A 14821-nucleotide genomic window follows, 5' to 3' on the forward strand; every position below is an offset into this window, starting at 1 on the left:
CAAGAACCACTGAACCAATACTAGACTTGTTGGTATTCATTTTAACACATTTTTCATGCTGATTCCAAATATGGTCACAAAAATGAGCAATTCTGAAATTTTGAATTTTTAAAGAAAATTTTAAACTTGTCGTCTGCAGTCGACACCCGCGTGGAGAGGGTTAAGTAAACTTACCTGGATAGAAGTCATTAGCTTTGGATAGTTTTATATTTGTTCCTGTGTCTCGTTGTAACTGTGCTATTGTCATGCCCCCTTTCCCGATGATGGAACCAGCTGCAGTGCTTGGGATTAGCATTTTAAGGATGTATTTACTGTCATCTCCTGTAATAATGAGAAGGGAAAGGAAGGAATTTAGATTAGGTTAGAATTGCGTGTGAAATGATAATAATATATTGAGCTATAGAGACAACAAGATGAAAGAACAGATTACCCAGCATTCTGTGAACCAAAAAATTAGGATTATGAAATTAATGAGATATTTCTTGTTCTAAAATTAAATGTTACTATCCCAAAAACACATGAAGAAACATTTTGGATCATTTGACTTCCAATTACATACTTACAAATGTGCAAGACATTATAACAATCAATATTTATTTATTTATTTATTTATTTATTTATTTATTTATTTCTTATTTAACCTGGGGTGACCAATCAATGCACTGGCACTGTTCTCCCTTGGTTCCCAGGTGAATTTTCCATATTTTTCCATAATTTTTTCATAGTTCATGGCTATGTGACTTCAAAGTTAAATTTGTGGATTAGCCTTTCCAATAAGGGTATATCTTTCAATGCCATGGACCATCTATTCTTTGTTGTGTCAAGGTTTCGGAGTATATTTTGTTTTTCAATCTATAAATAAGACTGTACATTCTGTGTATATATTTTCTGCTTCCATATACACATAACGTTTCTATAGTATTTTGACGGTTGGATCATTAGCCATGTACAACAGACATGGACTACTAATACCGCTCAGATTGTTCATTCTGGATGATTTCACTTCAATGGGAACTTTATTGTTTGGGTTTATGTGTATTCAACTTCACCTTGACACTCACTGCCTTTGATGTGTACTAAGAAAAAAATTGTCAATAATCCATGTATACTCACTAATTACTTGATACCAATCTGAAGGGGAAGGATTAGAACTAACAATATGCTGAAAAATTATCAAAATAACCTATCTTGAGCTTTTTTTGTGTGATTTGAATCTACGATAAAATGGAAATTACAAAATACACTACGTGTACATATACAATAGGTACATTTGTACCAGGTACCCCAGTTGAGAAGGCTCATGGCTTAAGAAGCTTCAAAAGTTGTAACCATTCTCAATTATCAGAGGTGTAAGCGAGGTAACGATCCACTCCCTGAAAAACATGCGAGCCAAAGCGAGCACCTCGCTCAAATTTCCGGAAGTGCACAGGGCTTGTCCGGGAATAGGCTGCAGGGTATCACCCCCTCAATTTTTTTTTTTTTTTTTTTTTACATTTCCGGAATTTTTTTTATTTTGGCCACATTTCCGGAATTCCGGGAATTTCCGGAAGACTTACACCTCTGAATTATAATTCAGACTTCTTTCACTAACTGAACAAAAATCTACTCACTGAAAATTGTATACTCTCAAGATACAAGCTTCAAAAACAGTCCATACCAAATTTAATGGATCATCAAATCATGGAAGTACTAGATCTCTAGTACTTCCATGATCAAATTGACCAAAGAAATGCATCAATGCAGAGCTAAGTATACGGCTTAAGTTAACTCGGTGCAGACACTAAAAGAATCACTTTTCATACTTAAATTGCTTAAATTTCTCACCAGAGGTAATTCTAGAATGACCAAAACAGTTTTATTAAAATACATAATACATGTTCTATGCATGAAATTTTGCACCAACTGTAAGGTTAAAGGAAAATATAAGTGCTTTGCAAGTTTCCTACAAATTACTCTAACTTAAAATTGTGACTTTTGTTTCACTCATTTCCATATTGTAATAAAGTTGCATGTTATTAATTTTGAGATTAAAATATTTCTTGTTAAAGGGGGGTAACCCTATTCGTTCAGGATATGAATTTCCTTCAAACTTTATGAATTTCCTTCAAACTTTATGAATTTCCTTCAAACTTTATGTACTTGTACAATATCATATCTTCCCCTTTATATGCATCCTTTAAAAAACCCGAGAAAGTTTTAAGCATAAATGTGAATAATGAGTATAAATAATTAGCAAGCCATAACGTTGGTATTTGTAAATTGTATTGTGGTCCCGATCATTGTAAGCAGCGAAACAGGCGATTAGCCTTATTTTATTTTATAGTTTTATCTTGGAAAATTAACCCTAACCCAACTAGGACTCACTAAAGCTCACTATTAAAACCACTCTGCGTGCATGCAATCCACGGGACGTGATGACGCAATCAGACCAAGTCATATATACCCAAGGAATCGTTGGCCGGGCCAACGTCACCTATGTAGCTACATGCTGGGGATCTTCTGCGTGGCATGCGAGGGGTCCGAGGTTCAAATCCTGGGGGTGCCAAGTGACTTTCTTCTTCATCTTCTCTCCTTTTTCGTTCCTTCTTTCCCTTCCGATAGCCAAAAAACCACGGGTAGGGTTAGGGTTAGTGACCATGCATGTTTTTCCTATATGCCTCCTTAACCCTAACCCAACTAGGACTCACTAAAGCTCACTATTAAAACCACTCTGCGTGCATACATTCCACGGGACGTGATGACGCAATCAGACCAAGTCATATACCCAGGGAATCGTTGTCACCTGTGTAGATACATGCTGGGGATCTTCTGCGTGGCATGCGAGGGGTCCGAGGTTCGAATCCGGGGTGCCAAGTGACTTTCTTCTTCATCTTCTCTCCTTTTCGTTCCTTCTTTCCCTTCCGATAGCCAAAAAACCACGGGTAGGGTTAGGGTTAAGAAACAGTGATTTTTCACTTACACATTATATATAGAAAGCATGCACATAGACAGCAATAACACCCACATTTAATCATTAACAGTAAGCTGTTCCTAAAGATGTACGCTTACGGAATTTTCGCAAATGTCCCGATTTCAGCGAAATGAAATTCCTAACAATGTAAATGGGTGTGGGAAATTCCGCGAGCACAGTATTATCGGTATACCATAAATTGATGTTTTTTTCATGATTCCTTCAGAAATCCATCGATTTAGAATGTCAAAATTTCAGGATGGTAATGAGAAAAATACGATCTATATAACACAATAAATCTCACCAACAATTAGGTAAATCGGGGGATGAAGCTGTTGATCAGTTCAATGACCTGTAAAAGGAAGTTTCAATGCCAACATTTCTGTGCATTTTCAAATACTTTTTAGCATCCATTTTAATGCTAAATATGCAGTGGCATTTAAAGATGTAAGGTCTCTGCTATCAGGTTGTAGGCATCGGAATAAAGGATTAGTAACCTTCAAACCCCGTACATTTGTCACTATCATCATGATCAATGTATACTATCAGTACCTCTGAAACATTCATGACCAATGAGGAAAGGATAATCACCATCTTCCGCTGCAGTATGAGGAGAATGCAACAACAAGTAGTCGGTCAGCTGCTTCACTTTTTATGCAGATAGCCGGCCACTCGCGCGAGCACACACATGGACAGTGAAATGACATTTCCCTAATTTGATTGAGTTTGACTTGTTCAACGGTAATTTCCTAGCCACTGCATCCATCCCGCTACCCTGTGCATTGTAGATGGAGCAAGCTTCGTCAGGAAATCATCACCCTAATGATAGAAATCCAATCACCTTCAGGTGTATTTAGCCTACAGGCATATTTCATATGCTTGTCCATTGGCCATCGCGCAAATTAGCGTCCACTTAAATATTTACACGGTGTGTTTATTGAGTTTTTAAAACTTCATTGGACTTGTATGAAACCTGCTTAAAATATTGCATGAAGAATCTTGTCAGTATATTCATACATTTATTTGAAAAAGGACTTGCAACAACTTGAATAATCATACTAAGCCAAAAAATGTGAAAATACTACATGTATTTGAATCAAGACAATCAATTAAGAGCTCAGGTGTCTCTATCCCAAACTAAACATAATTGCTCCAAATTCCAGAAAAATACAAGAGCACACAATTTTAAGAAGCATTCAAAATCTTGAGTTTAGGTTAAGAGTTACCTCAAAAATTTTATTTTTTTAATAATTGATTATGAAAATGTGTTTTCTAAAAATCAGAATGCATAACTCAAAATAGTCTAGTTCTTTTGGCTTGATTATCACAGCCTACGGAAATATCCAAAAAAACATTTTTGGATCTTATTTAAAAAATTTGGCCAAATATTCAAACTTGACTTTTCATGCTGTTTTGTTCTAACTGAAGGATTAGGATTGGAATGTTTCACTTGGCATAACAGGATATTTTTCCAATCCCCAAAAATTAGTGCTGTATTTTGGGGGAATCAGGAGTAGTCCACTGGTAATGAAGCAAAAAATATTTGTAAACTCAGGTTATCTTTCAAAATTTATATGGACAATCTCCTTTCTTTTCCTCTGTGACAGCTTTTTGGCTAGATAGTCAATCTGTTCCTTTAATTATCCACCCTCCCCAGTGAATTGCTTTAATTAAGTGAAGCCTCGTATTAGAGTGATAGGAGGTTATGACATGATGGTTAGATGCACATAAGTGAAGACTCATCATGGCAATGATTAGTACTAAGTGCTACAATACATGCACACACATAATACCAACATGTATACACCCCCTCCCCCCACACACATACACAATTAGTACTCCCATTCACATATTATAATGACACACATAAGCACACCTCGTTGACACCACTCCTACTCCTTGAACTGAACTGTAGCACATTTTAAATCTAACCAAACTAATATCTAATAATATCATAATAAAATCGCCTGGGATCAATCAGTTGGCGATGATGAACTTGATGTCTTTATTAGCATGCATGAACAGCGATGCATGGCAGTGTCTTCATTTCCCATTAGAATTCACAGATCAATCACGCAAAATCTGTAATACAGAGCTAGCTTCGCCCGAGTCCGAGACGGATAACCACCAGGCATATTTATTATGCAACAGCAATAGGCTCATTCAAGATTTACGCCGATGTTCCAGCCGTATATGCCTTCATACAAGATGATCAATACTTCACAGGAAATCTGGTGTTTTTAAGTTTGCATTGTACAACCTAGATTTTCAGTAAGTCCTATCACAAGCCTTCCAATGTACCAACAGTGGATTCATTTTCTTTTAACTAGGTTATATTATTGTTGGCACCTCTGGCTATACCTATGAGCGCCATCTCAAACCTGAAACAGCTTTAAATTTTTACAGAACTCGGGTAGACCGTAGTGCATTAAGACACCTTTAGGAGTGAATGTTGTTTCTGACATCTTTCTTGTACGGTACTCTGTACCACGGTTTTTACCACGGTTTCTCACATTTTCAATGCAACTCTCTAGATCGATATCTTGTCTTTTACGCATACCCTTGAGGGGTCAACTGCTCTAGTAAATGCACCCTGCTTGAACTTGTACGACCTGGAATATTTGCCTCACACATCACATGCCTGGTATGGTCACTAAAATGCAAAGAAACTGATAGCCGTGCGTCCAGGCTTTTAACATATTGCAAACCTAAGGGTACAAATTTATTTTCCACTCAATATTATTTGTCCAGTGCATTTTCAAGAATTTAAGTGAAAGGAAGTGATGAAAGACCAACATGCTTTTAAAGGTACTGCTTGAGCTTGTATATGTAAATTGACCACAAGAAAACAAAACAACATCCTCTACATACATTTTGTGTAGTTAGCAAGTCCTTTGACGCTTTCCTGTCACAATATTGAATACGAACAGAGCCCAAATATTCACAGAATATTCTGAAATACAAATACCGTTTGACATAGACTACTAAATGACATATTAATAACAATTTGATGCGCTAACTCCGGTGTGAGACTGATAATAATTTAAACTGCAATTCAATTATTAACTTGCTTAACGAGACTGGACATGTAATGTTAAAAGCATCAAAAGCACCATCATGCTCATGAGCCCTGGATCCATATTGCTGCAAGCCTTAATGACACCATTAACTATTACTTCACACTGTTGACAACGATGCCCATTTATTTTACTTTAGACTCCAATCCATCAAATCCATCACAAATTGACAACTTACGTTTTATTTATTATAAAAAAATCAATTTATTTTCCAGTCAAAAACACACATATTTTTCCATTTAATTATATTTCGTTCTTCGTAAATATGACAACATTGAGCATTTTGTGTTAGCGGGAAAAAAGGTTGGCATCCACTTGTTGAACTATTGGATTATATACCTGAATGCTTTTTATAAACAGCTTGTGCAGATTTTATGAAATAATTATTCTGCTGCAACATATATATTTTAAAAGGTATTTAACATGTACAATGTCAAGTAGTCTGTGTGTAGAGTGCCGTTGAGAATATAGGAGGAGGAGGTTGCACGGGACTGATGGGAGGTTGCATTAAAGCACTTTCTTGCCTGTAGCTGCACCTTTTTAATTACTCATTGCTTTTAGACCGCCTTATGGTAGTGTATACAGGTACATAATGTTTTATTCAATGGATAGTGGATATCTGTCCTAAAATATATGTTCTTAATCATGTTAAGGGGGTACTACACCCCTGGCAAATTTTGTGCCTATTTTTGCATTTTTCTCCAAAATTATACTAGCGCATTGGTGACAAGTAAGATATGTATATATTATAGGGGCAACGACTACAACTACTGCACTGGAAATTTTATTTCAGCACAGACAACAGTTGTGGAGTTACAGTAAAAAATGAGGGAAAACCAATATTTGATCAATAAATCAATAACTACTAGCCTTGAGTTGTTGAATTTTCAGTGCAGTAATTGTAGTCCTTGCCCCTATAATATACATATCTTACTTGTCACCAAAAAATAAAACAAACGAAACGGGAAACAGTTGTACAGCAAATTTTCGGTACTGGGCGTACCTTCTTCAGGCTTTATAACATATTATTTTATGTTATATATTTCACGGGAGTGCATCTTTAGAGATCCAGTTAAAGTATGTGTGTTTCGTCAACTTTCTGTCTACAAATTCTTACTTGTCACCAATGCGCTATAATTTTTGAGAAAAATGCAAAAATAGGCACAAAATTGGCCAGGGGTATAGTACCCCCCTTAAGGGCAGAGTAATGGGAGAGAACATGGACCTTTTCGAGCTTCATTATTTCTGAATTGTATGTCCAAAGTATATAAAACTATACATTTTTGGAAAGGAAACGAGCCAAGGAATCCCATGGTGACGTTAGATTTGTTCAAAAATCTCAAGTTTTTGAAAAAATCACAAAAATTCACTTTTTACCCCAATTTTTGTGACAACTTAGAAAAAAATCCGTTCGAGTAAAACAAAATCAGTTAGCTTTTCATGAAGAAGAGACATGAACTTAGGGAAGGTTTTTTTATTTTTTTGAAATTCGTCTCTTTTTTCGAAATATTGAAAAAAAACGTGTGAAAAAAGCCATTTTGTCACTCTATTAAGCTAAAAATAGCACATAATGGTGTATATTTTTGTTTAAAACAAATATTTTGAAAAATGAAAAAACCTTCCCAAGACTTTGATGTACTCTAAAGGATAGTGCAAAAAGTTTACCCTTTGCTTGCATATTTTTCGAGTTATCTTGTCACAAAAATCGCGCAATAATATTGTCAAAAGTGAACTCTGAGAAATCGACGTTTTAGTTAAAAAATGTCAAAATTATGCACAAAACGTCCTTAAATTTTAAAACAGTAAGACTTTCACACTTGTAAAAGCTGTATCTGGTGCATGATCTAAATATGCATCTTTTTGCACCAATGAATCTATAATGTCTGCTTTCAGTGCGCCAAAATTCAAAATAATTAAAAAATCTAAGTGGCATTTTGACTGCAAATTTTTGTTTTGTTTACACCACATTTGCTGGCGTTAACAACATACCGAATGCGCCTTGACTGCGTTGGACATACGCGCAGAGTTGCGCCCAGTGTTCGATTTACCACCTGCATACCTGCACCAGTGCATGTAACATTCCCTCTGTGCATGCAGCTTTTCACTACCTGCCTGCACACGTGCATGTACGATTTTAGCGCTAGCGATATGACAAGGCCAATATACAAAAGTAAACAAGCAGTCAGTCCGATTGGGAAAAACCCAATCTATTTTTAGCGCAACATCTTCTGACTTCATATCGCACAATTGACAATTCCCGATACCCCTATCACGTGAGAACTGTCACTTTTTTTCATTGACTTCCCTAGTCTTCTACACAGCCAGTTTGCATCGGTCTGATACTCGTCCATCCTAACGAACATTCGCGATAGCCCATACAGTCTGGTCCGAGACTATGACTTCCCTTAGAGGGGCGTAATGTGACATCATATGCCACCAATTCCCGATACCCTCGCACATGTAGAAGAGTGTCATTTTCATTTCATTGAAAAAAAAAGAACCGGAATTTAAACCGTGGGAAATATTTGTTTACGTACGGAATATAATCATAATAATGTCCAGCAAACAAGGAAATAGCTCAAAAAACACTTGCATCATTCTGGAAATCGTGCACCTCGTCGGCGACTAGTTCTAGAACAGATGAAGCCACAGCATCCAGTGTTTTGGCTGAGAAATCGGCGAGTGAAGGGACGAGTGATCGGCATATAAATGACACTGACAGGGGAGCCGGAAATATTATTACAAGCTTAACTGACAATGATCGTGATTCAATGTGATTTTATGTTTGCTTTAATTTTGGTGCATGCACACTTTTTGCTGTGCATGTAGAAATTTTGGGCTACATGCACCAGTGCAGGTAGGAAAAAAATTGTAAATCGGACACTGGTTGCGCCGCGTCACGCGATGCGAATCGCGTGCGTAATCACAATATTTCGCATTCGCGCATTTCTGACTCATTATTTCCCGCCAATTTACTAATCTGCCATGTGACTTTTTAGAGTTGAAAAGAGTGAAATAAATCAAGCAAAAATACGAATAAATATTAGCAAGTTGTATTTGATCAGTTTCAAGTGAAAGAATACATCTTAGTGTTGATAAATATCAAAAAATCTCAAATTCGGTCGTGGACGAATGTGTCTTCCATTACTCTGGCCTTAATACCAAGATCTATCAACACTAGAACACCATCAAAGATGCAGTCATACTCAAGAATTCAAGATCAGCTGGATAAAGCAATGTAAAGCTGAGTCAAGAGAAAAAGCTAATGCCATCTTAAAACTACTTCATGAATAATTCATGCAGCGGCAGGAAGAAACCATAGCGATGCTGACAACACATTCATTTCCTGCTTACCTAAGCTGGCCATGCTACTAATGAACCCTTGCGAACAAAGGAAATGAGCCTGTAAAACCTGTGGCCTAGATTGTAATTAGCTGCCTGTTACATCATCTGTCTGTGTCAGCCTGTTATAAACAATACAGCCACAACAATAAGCATGTTAGGACAAATTAAATGCAACATGTTCTACCACAGATTATAGAGGGAATCTTACTATAATCTGGGGTTCAACTGTGCTTCTGCTTCCATCTAGTATTTAACATTCCCTTCATTTTTAAGCTTTTCTTAGCAAATGACATTTCTTTGTACAGTACATTGTGTATTGGCACTTCAATAATTATTATAAATCTTGAAAACACTAAATTATTTTTTGGTCCATAGTTGCCAAGACTTTGAAATACTCAAGTTCAAGCTGAATCCTACATGGTGTCCCAACCTTAATCCACTGTACCCTTTAACCTGAAGAGTGAAGACTAATCATATTTGAACCCTAAAACTAAAGGTAAGTAGTAGAGACAGCAAGCTACATGAATGTAGGTTACTTCAGGTTGGAATGGGCATGAGCAATAGGGCATCTGTGAAACTACAACCTAAAGGACACCAGACCTGGAAACTAAGAAGACCTAAGACCTGGCCCCCATCAGAGAGATAATGCCTTGGGCATATGAAACCAAACAAACCAAACACACACAAAACATGCAAACCCACCACCATCAACAACAAAACAACAACAAAACCACACTTAAAAGCTTTCAACCTTCCTGTTTGTTACATGTAGCAAAGGTAAGTTCAGCAATGGTGAAGATTCCTTTAGGAAATAACACTAGCTACATACAGCTGCCAAATAAACCTAGTTGCCCAAATATGGAATCCTTCCTAAAACTAAAACCTAGACATAATCAGTCCATTACAAATTACCATGAGTTCCCTTGATTACAATTTACATGGAAGTAGTAGACCTTGATTAAAATCCATCAGCTGCTGCAATATGGGCTTTGTGCCTTGTGATCAAAATGGGCTTTAGTTTTAATGTAAAGGCCATATGATGAATGTTGGAAACCACAAATACTAGAATGAAATTGTGTGGAAAGAGCGCATCCATGTTTGTTGATAAAATTAAAATGCAACTACTGGTACATTGTTAATTTTTATGTCAAAAAAAAACTTGCACGTATGTGATGTGATAATTTTACTTTGTTGTCATATTCCGAACACAAAGAGTATTTACCTTGCCATGATTGATTGCATAGGCCTACATGTACATATTATTACTTATGGAAGGTAAACTTGTATCCCTAATTGTTTATATTATACCACATCCAAAATAGCATGATTCCACATATTGTGTGATTTACATGATTACGTGCCTAGCGCAGCAACCTTTTTCAAAGCGAATATTTTCTAAAACATCAAATACTTTTTATATAATATTGGTCTCAGGAGGATAGTATCCATCCAAGTATAATATATTTTGTAAAATGTATTTGGGCCTCCATGCAAGACAAACCAATACGGCCAATTTTCAACATGTTGCTTTTTACACATGTAGGCCTACATGTATAACTACTTAGAATGCTTACAGGACATTGCGGCTACATAATATGAATTCTTACCCCCTCCCTTTATTCTGCATCACAAATTTAATAACTTGAAACTGACCTTGACAAAGTAACTAAATTTATTTGAAAATATCTTTAATGAAGCATCTTTCTGGACAAATTCAGTGACTTGGAGAGGGCTAAGCTAACTAGCACACCCCCCCCCCCCACACACACCCCCACCCTCTATGCACACACATACTAATCAAGGTAATCACAACAGAGGAAGTCTGAGGACTTTTTCAAAATAATTTTCTTTCCATATGGTTGCCCTTCCATTGGAGAGGGGGGGGCAGGGGTTAGGAGGGGGAATAAGCGACCCATTTCCCCCTGACATTTTATTTACCACACACCTACCAAATAGTACCACAAGGTTTCCCATTCTGAGGTTCAAATTAAGAAATTGTTAATTTCTTGTTAAAGTGGATTGTAAAGAGGAAGCAATCATGTAGGGACAAATTCACTTGCATCATGAAAATAGTCTGGAGGGCATTGGTTCACAGTGCACCTTTTACTTCAAGACTAAAGATGTAGACCTTTACAGTTATTTAAGGGAAAGTTTAAGTGGCCACATTGGATTTCCAAGTGCGTTATTTACGTCTAGGACTCACATTGCTGTGGGCAAAAAAGCACCTAAAATGGAGAAGCTAGCAGGTGAAATTTGTTTTGTAAGACAGGTGAAATGAGGCAAACATACAACAAGTATAATGCACTCAAGGGAAGCTAAATGGTCATTGAGTTGCCACATTGAGCAAAGACTGCACATCATATCTTGACTGCGTAATACGCATGGGTCTTACGCATGGCATGATGGTTATTCTGGAGGTCAAGTAGGCTATAGAGTCGTGACTAGCACACACACACATTGATGTGTCCTCAAGCCAATCGTGCCAAGAAAACCAAGCGCAATTATGTCCTTAAATCTCTTGAAATCCCTACTTTACAATTTGACTTGTCTGCATACATGGGGTGTGGCTGCACATTTTAAGGCAAAGAGAGGGTGGAACCAAATCTACCTGTTATCAGTAGATGGTACTTTATCACATGTGCCATGTGGTAGATTCTGAAATCAAAGCAATCAAGAATCAAACTAACCACTAGCCTATGCAATTTAAAATCTATGAATTACAAAAATGTCACCTTATGATCTGCTTGCATTTTCAATTCTGGACTGCGATTTTGTGGTCAAATTAGCTACGTTTACAGCTTCATTCTTCTTGATATTTTCCAAAATTGCTGCAGTATTTTTCGCAACAAAAAATACAGGCAAATCATCAAACTAGATCTTAACTGTCACAAAAAGCACTGGAAAACATGGCAGAATTAGCCATCTAGGCTAAAGCATATTGCTCTTTTGACTGGCTAAAACAACAGCTACCTCTATCTGGGATTTCATTCAGCAAAATTAGCTAGACTGATAGACTCCTACTCCTATCCACTGTAAAAATGCGAGTAGTTTGTCAGACCTGCATAATACAGGACAGTCAAGGGTTTTAATCATTTTCCAGGGTACTAGCAAAAGCACTTCAAACATGGCGATAAGAATTTCAATGAAGCTATCTGAAAACCAACAGCAGTTTTAAAGCGCCGTAATTATCATTCATGGATAATACGGAATTGACAAAGTGGATCACGTTTGAATTTCAAATTGACCAAACTTGTGCTAAAAACAAAATAAATCGCATACACCCTCAAAATCAATCCTTGATAAGCTTACTTTTTGCTTAATTAAACCATTCAGAGTCTATGATTAAACGCATTTCATGTGCATTTATACACACTACATTGGCCATTCATTCTGCAGGAATGGCCAAGGATATTACAAGAAAGCCAAATCTGTAATAGCTGCCCTATAAACATTAGGACAATTTCTGCATCCTGTATTGTACCTGGCAGCTATTGCAGATGGGGGCTTCTTGCACTATCCCCTTGATCAGTGCATTTGCAATATTGGTTTGGAAAAAGAATCCCGCCAGCTAGCTTCAATCTTTCCCTGCAGAAAGAAATTTGCAAGCAAGTGGAAGTAATATATTCACAGAATGGTTCGTTTCAAACAAGTCAAGGCTATGAGTACTCTAGCATGGATCTTCCAAAATAAAGGAGACAAAACCCATCAGAATAAAACACTAGACAATGCAATGTTGACCTGGCATGGCAACTTGATAGTCTGTAAGTTCACTGACATACTGTGCAATGTACTTGGTTTAATACTGCCCATGGACTTCCACTTTTTTTTTTTTACATTCAATTGCACCAATACTGATCTCGGAATCGTAACAATGCATAACATTCAGCATACATGGGGATTGTAATGCCTACTACTTGTACAGGTATGTAAACCCCTATGCAATGACTGTTGATACAGCATTACAAATTACGCCAACATAATAGTACACTGATACCCATATAGCATAATTTTGAGCATTAAACACACACACAGTTTTTAGTCAACTGAGGACAAAAACACAGTTTTTACTGCCTAACCTTGGAATTTTTGCCATTTTGGCCGAATCAGGGACTTTTTCCTGGAACTGGCCCTCGATTAGCGTGCTCCTTGCGCATGAAGCAGCCCACTAAGGCATGCAACTGGTTATTGCCAAGGATGGCTTGTCGCATCCAGCACTGGAGCAGTGCTACTTCTACCTTTAATACCCCAATAGAGATCCCCAGATGGAGGAAGTCCATTGTTGGCATATTCGTTATGTTGCAAAAGTAGTAACAACCAGGGACTCCTGTCTGGTGTGGAAAAAAAATCTCCTCTAGGTGAGAAAAACAAACGTAAACATGCACAAATATTTGATTAAAAGCATTGCATGGGAAACATGCTTCTAGTTTCTGACTTGTCATTTGTAAAAGTTCACATTAAAATAAATTAACCAAATTAACACTTCTGTACTATTTCCTCCAGCATCATAATATAAGGGCAAAATAACTTGCAGCAATCGTGGCATATTACTTAAATGTCATCCTCACTGCTCAATTCTATCTTCATCTATCTCTTCATCACTTTCCAGCTCACCAAGAAGTTTTGTTCAGCGTGCAATATTGGTATGCAGCACAAACTGCTGCACAGGGACCATACATTTGTCTCTAAGCCTCAGGGTCTACAACACCCTGCAATTGGATTGCATGGTACAGCACACTATTAAATGGGGTAGAGACTAGCATTCCGAGATCTACCATACATGTATATAAGCCTGGACATGGCTAGCGAACACGTCGCCAAACAAAAAACTGACATATATTGGAGAACGACTGGCTTTTACGGTGCTTATCTGATATGGCAATGTATCGTGACGCTAACAGCATTAGTTACAAATCTGCTATTCTATAATGCCGGAATGGAAATGGGATTCAAGCATATTATTTCCACACGGTTTGCACCATGGCAAGAGCTATGGTTTTTAAATATGGAAGTGTATTGAGATGAAGGATTGATTATTACTAGCTTCAGTGATCAGTAGCTTTTCTACACTACATACATATATACTACCCTTGTAAATATATTGCTGCTATTTATTTGACAAGTTTGCCATATTCTTGGTTGTATATCAAGTAAAATAGTATTAATAATTAATTTGATATAAAGACCACATAAAATGATAAGTTATTTGATTAGTTGTCAATTATCATTATCATGATCATCACCATGAAGATCATTCTCTTGATATCCAGAGTTCTGATCAATCAATCAATTGTCTTGTTGGATATTTAAATATTTGGAAATATTTAAAATGCAGCATGTTTAACATTTGGAGTGATTCTACACATCAAGCAGGCTCAATTTTAGCCACAGTCTGTGGCCCTCACAGAACAATGATGGCGCACAGTATAATACCCATAAATTGTTTCTCTTT

At 37.0% G+C, this 14821-nt stretch overlaps 1 protein-coding gene across 1 annotated transcript in view; it reads right to left on the reverse strand.

Annotated features, from left to right (window-relative positions):
* The window catches only part of LOC140153214 (RNA-binding protein Nova-1-like), a 138246-nt gene that overhangs the window by 112498 nt on the left and 10927 nt on the right, over nt 1-14821 (reverse strand). Inside the window, 1 exon segment of the mRNA XM_072175899.1 lies at nt 175-321. Within this exon segment, the coding sequence (XP_072032000.1) occupies nt 175-321 (147 nt within the window).

Source organism: Amphiura filiformis, chromosome 5, assembly GCF_039555335.1.
Source record: "Amphiura filiformis chromosome 5, Afil_fr2py, whole genome shotgun sequence".
NCBI classification, from domain to species: Eukaryota; Metazoa; Echinodermata; class Ophiuroidea; order Amphilepidida; family Amphiuridae; genus Amphiura; species Amphiura filiformis.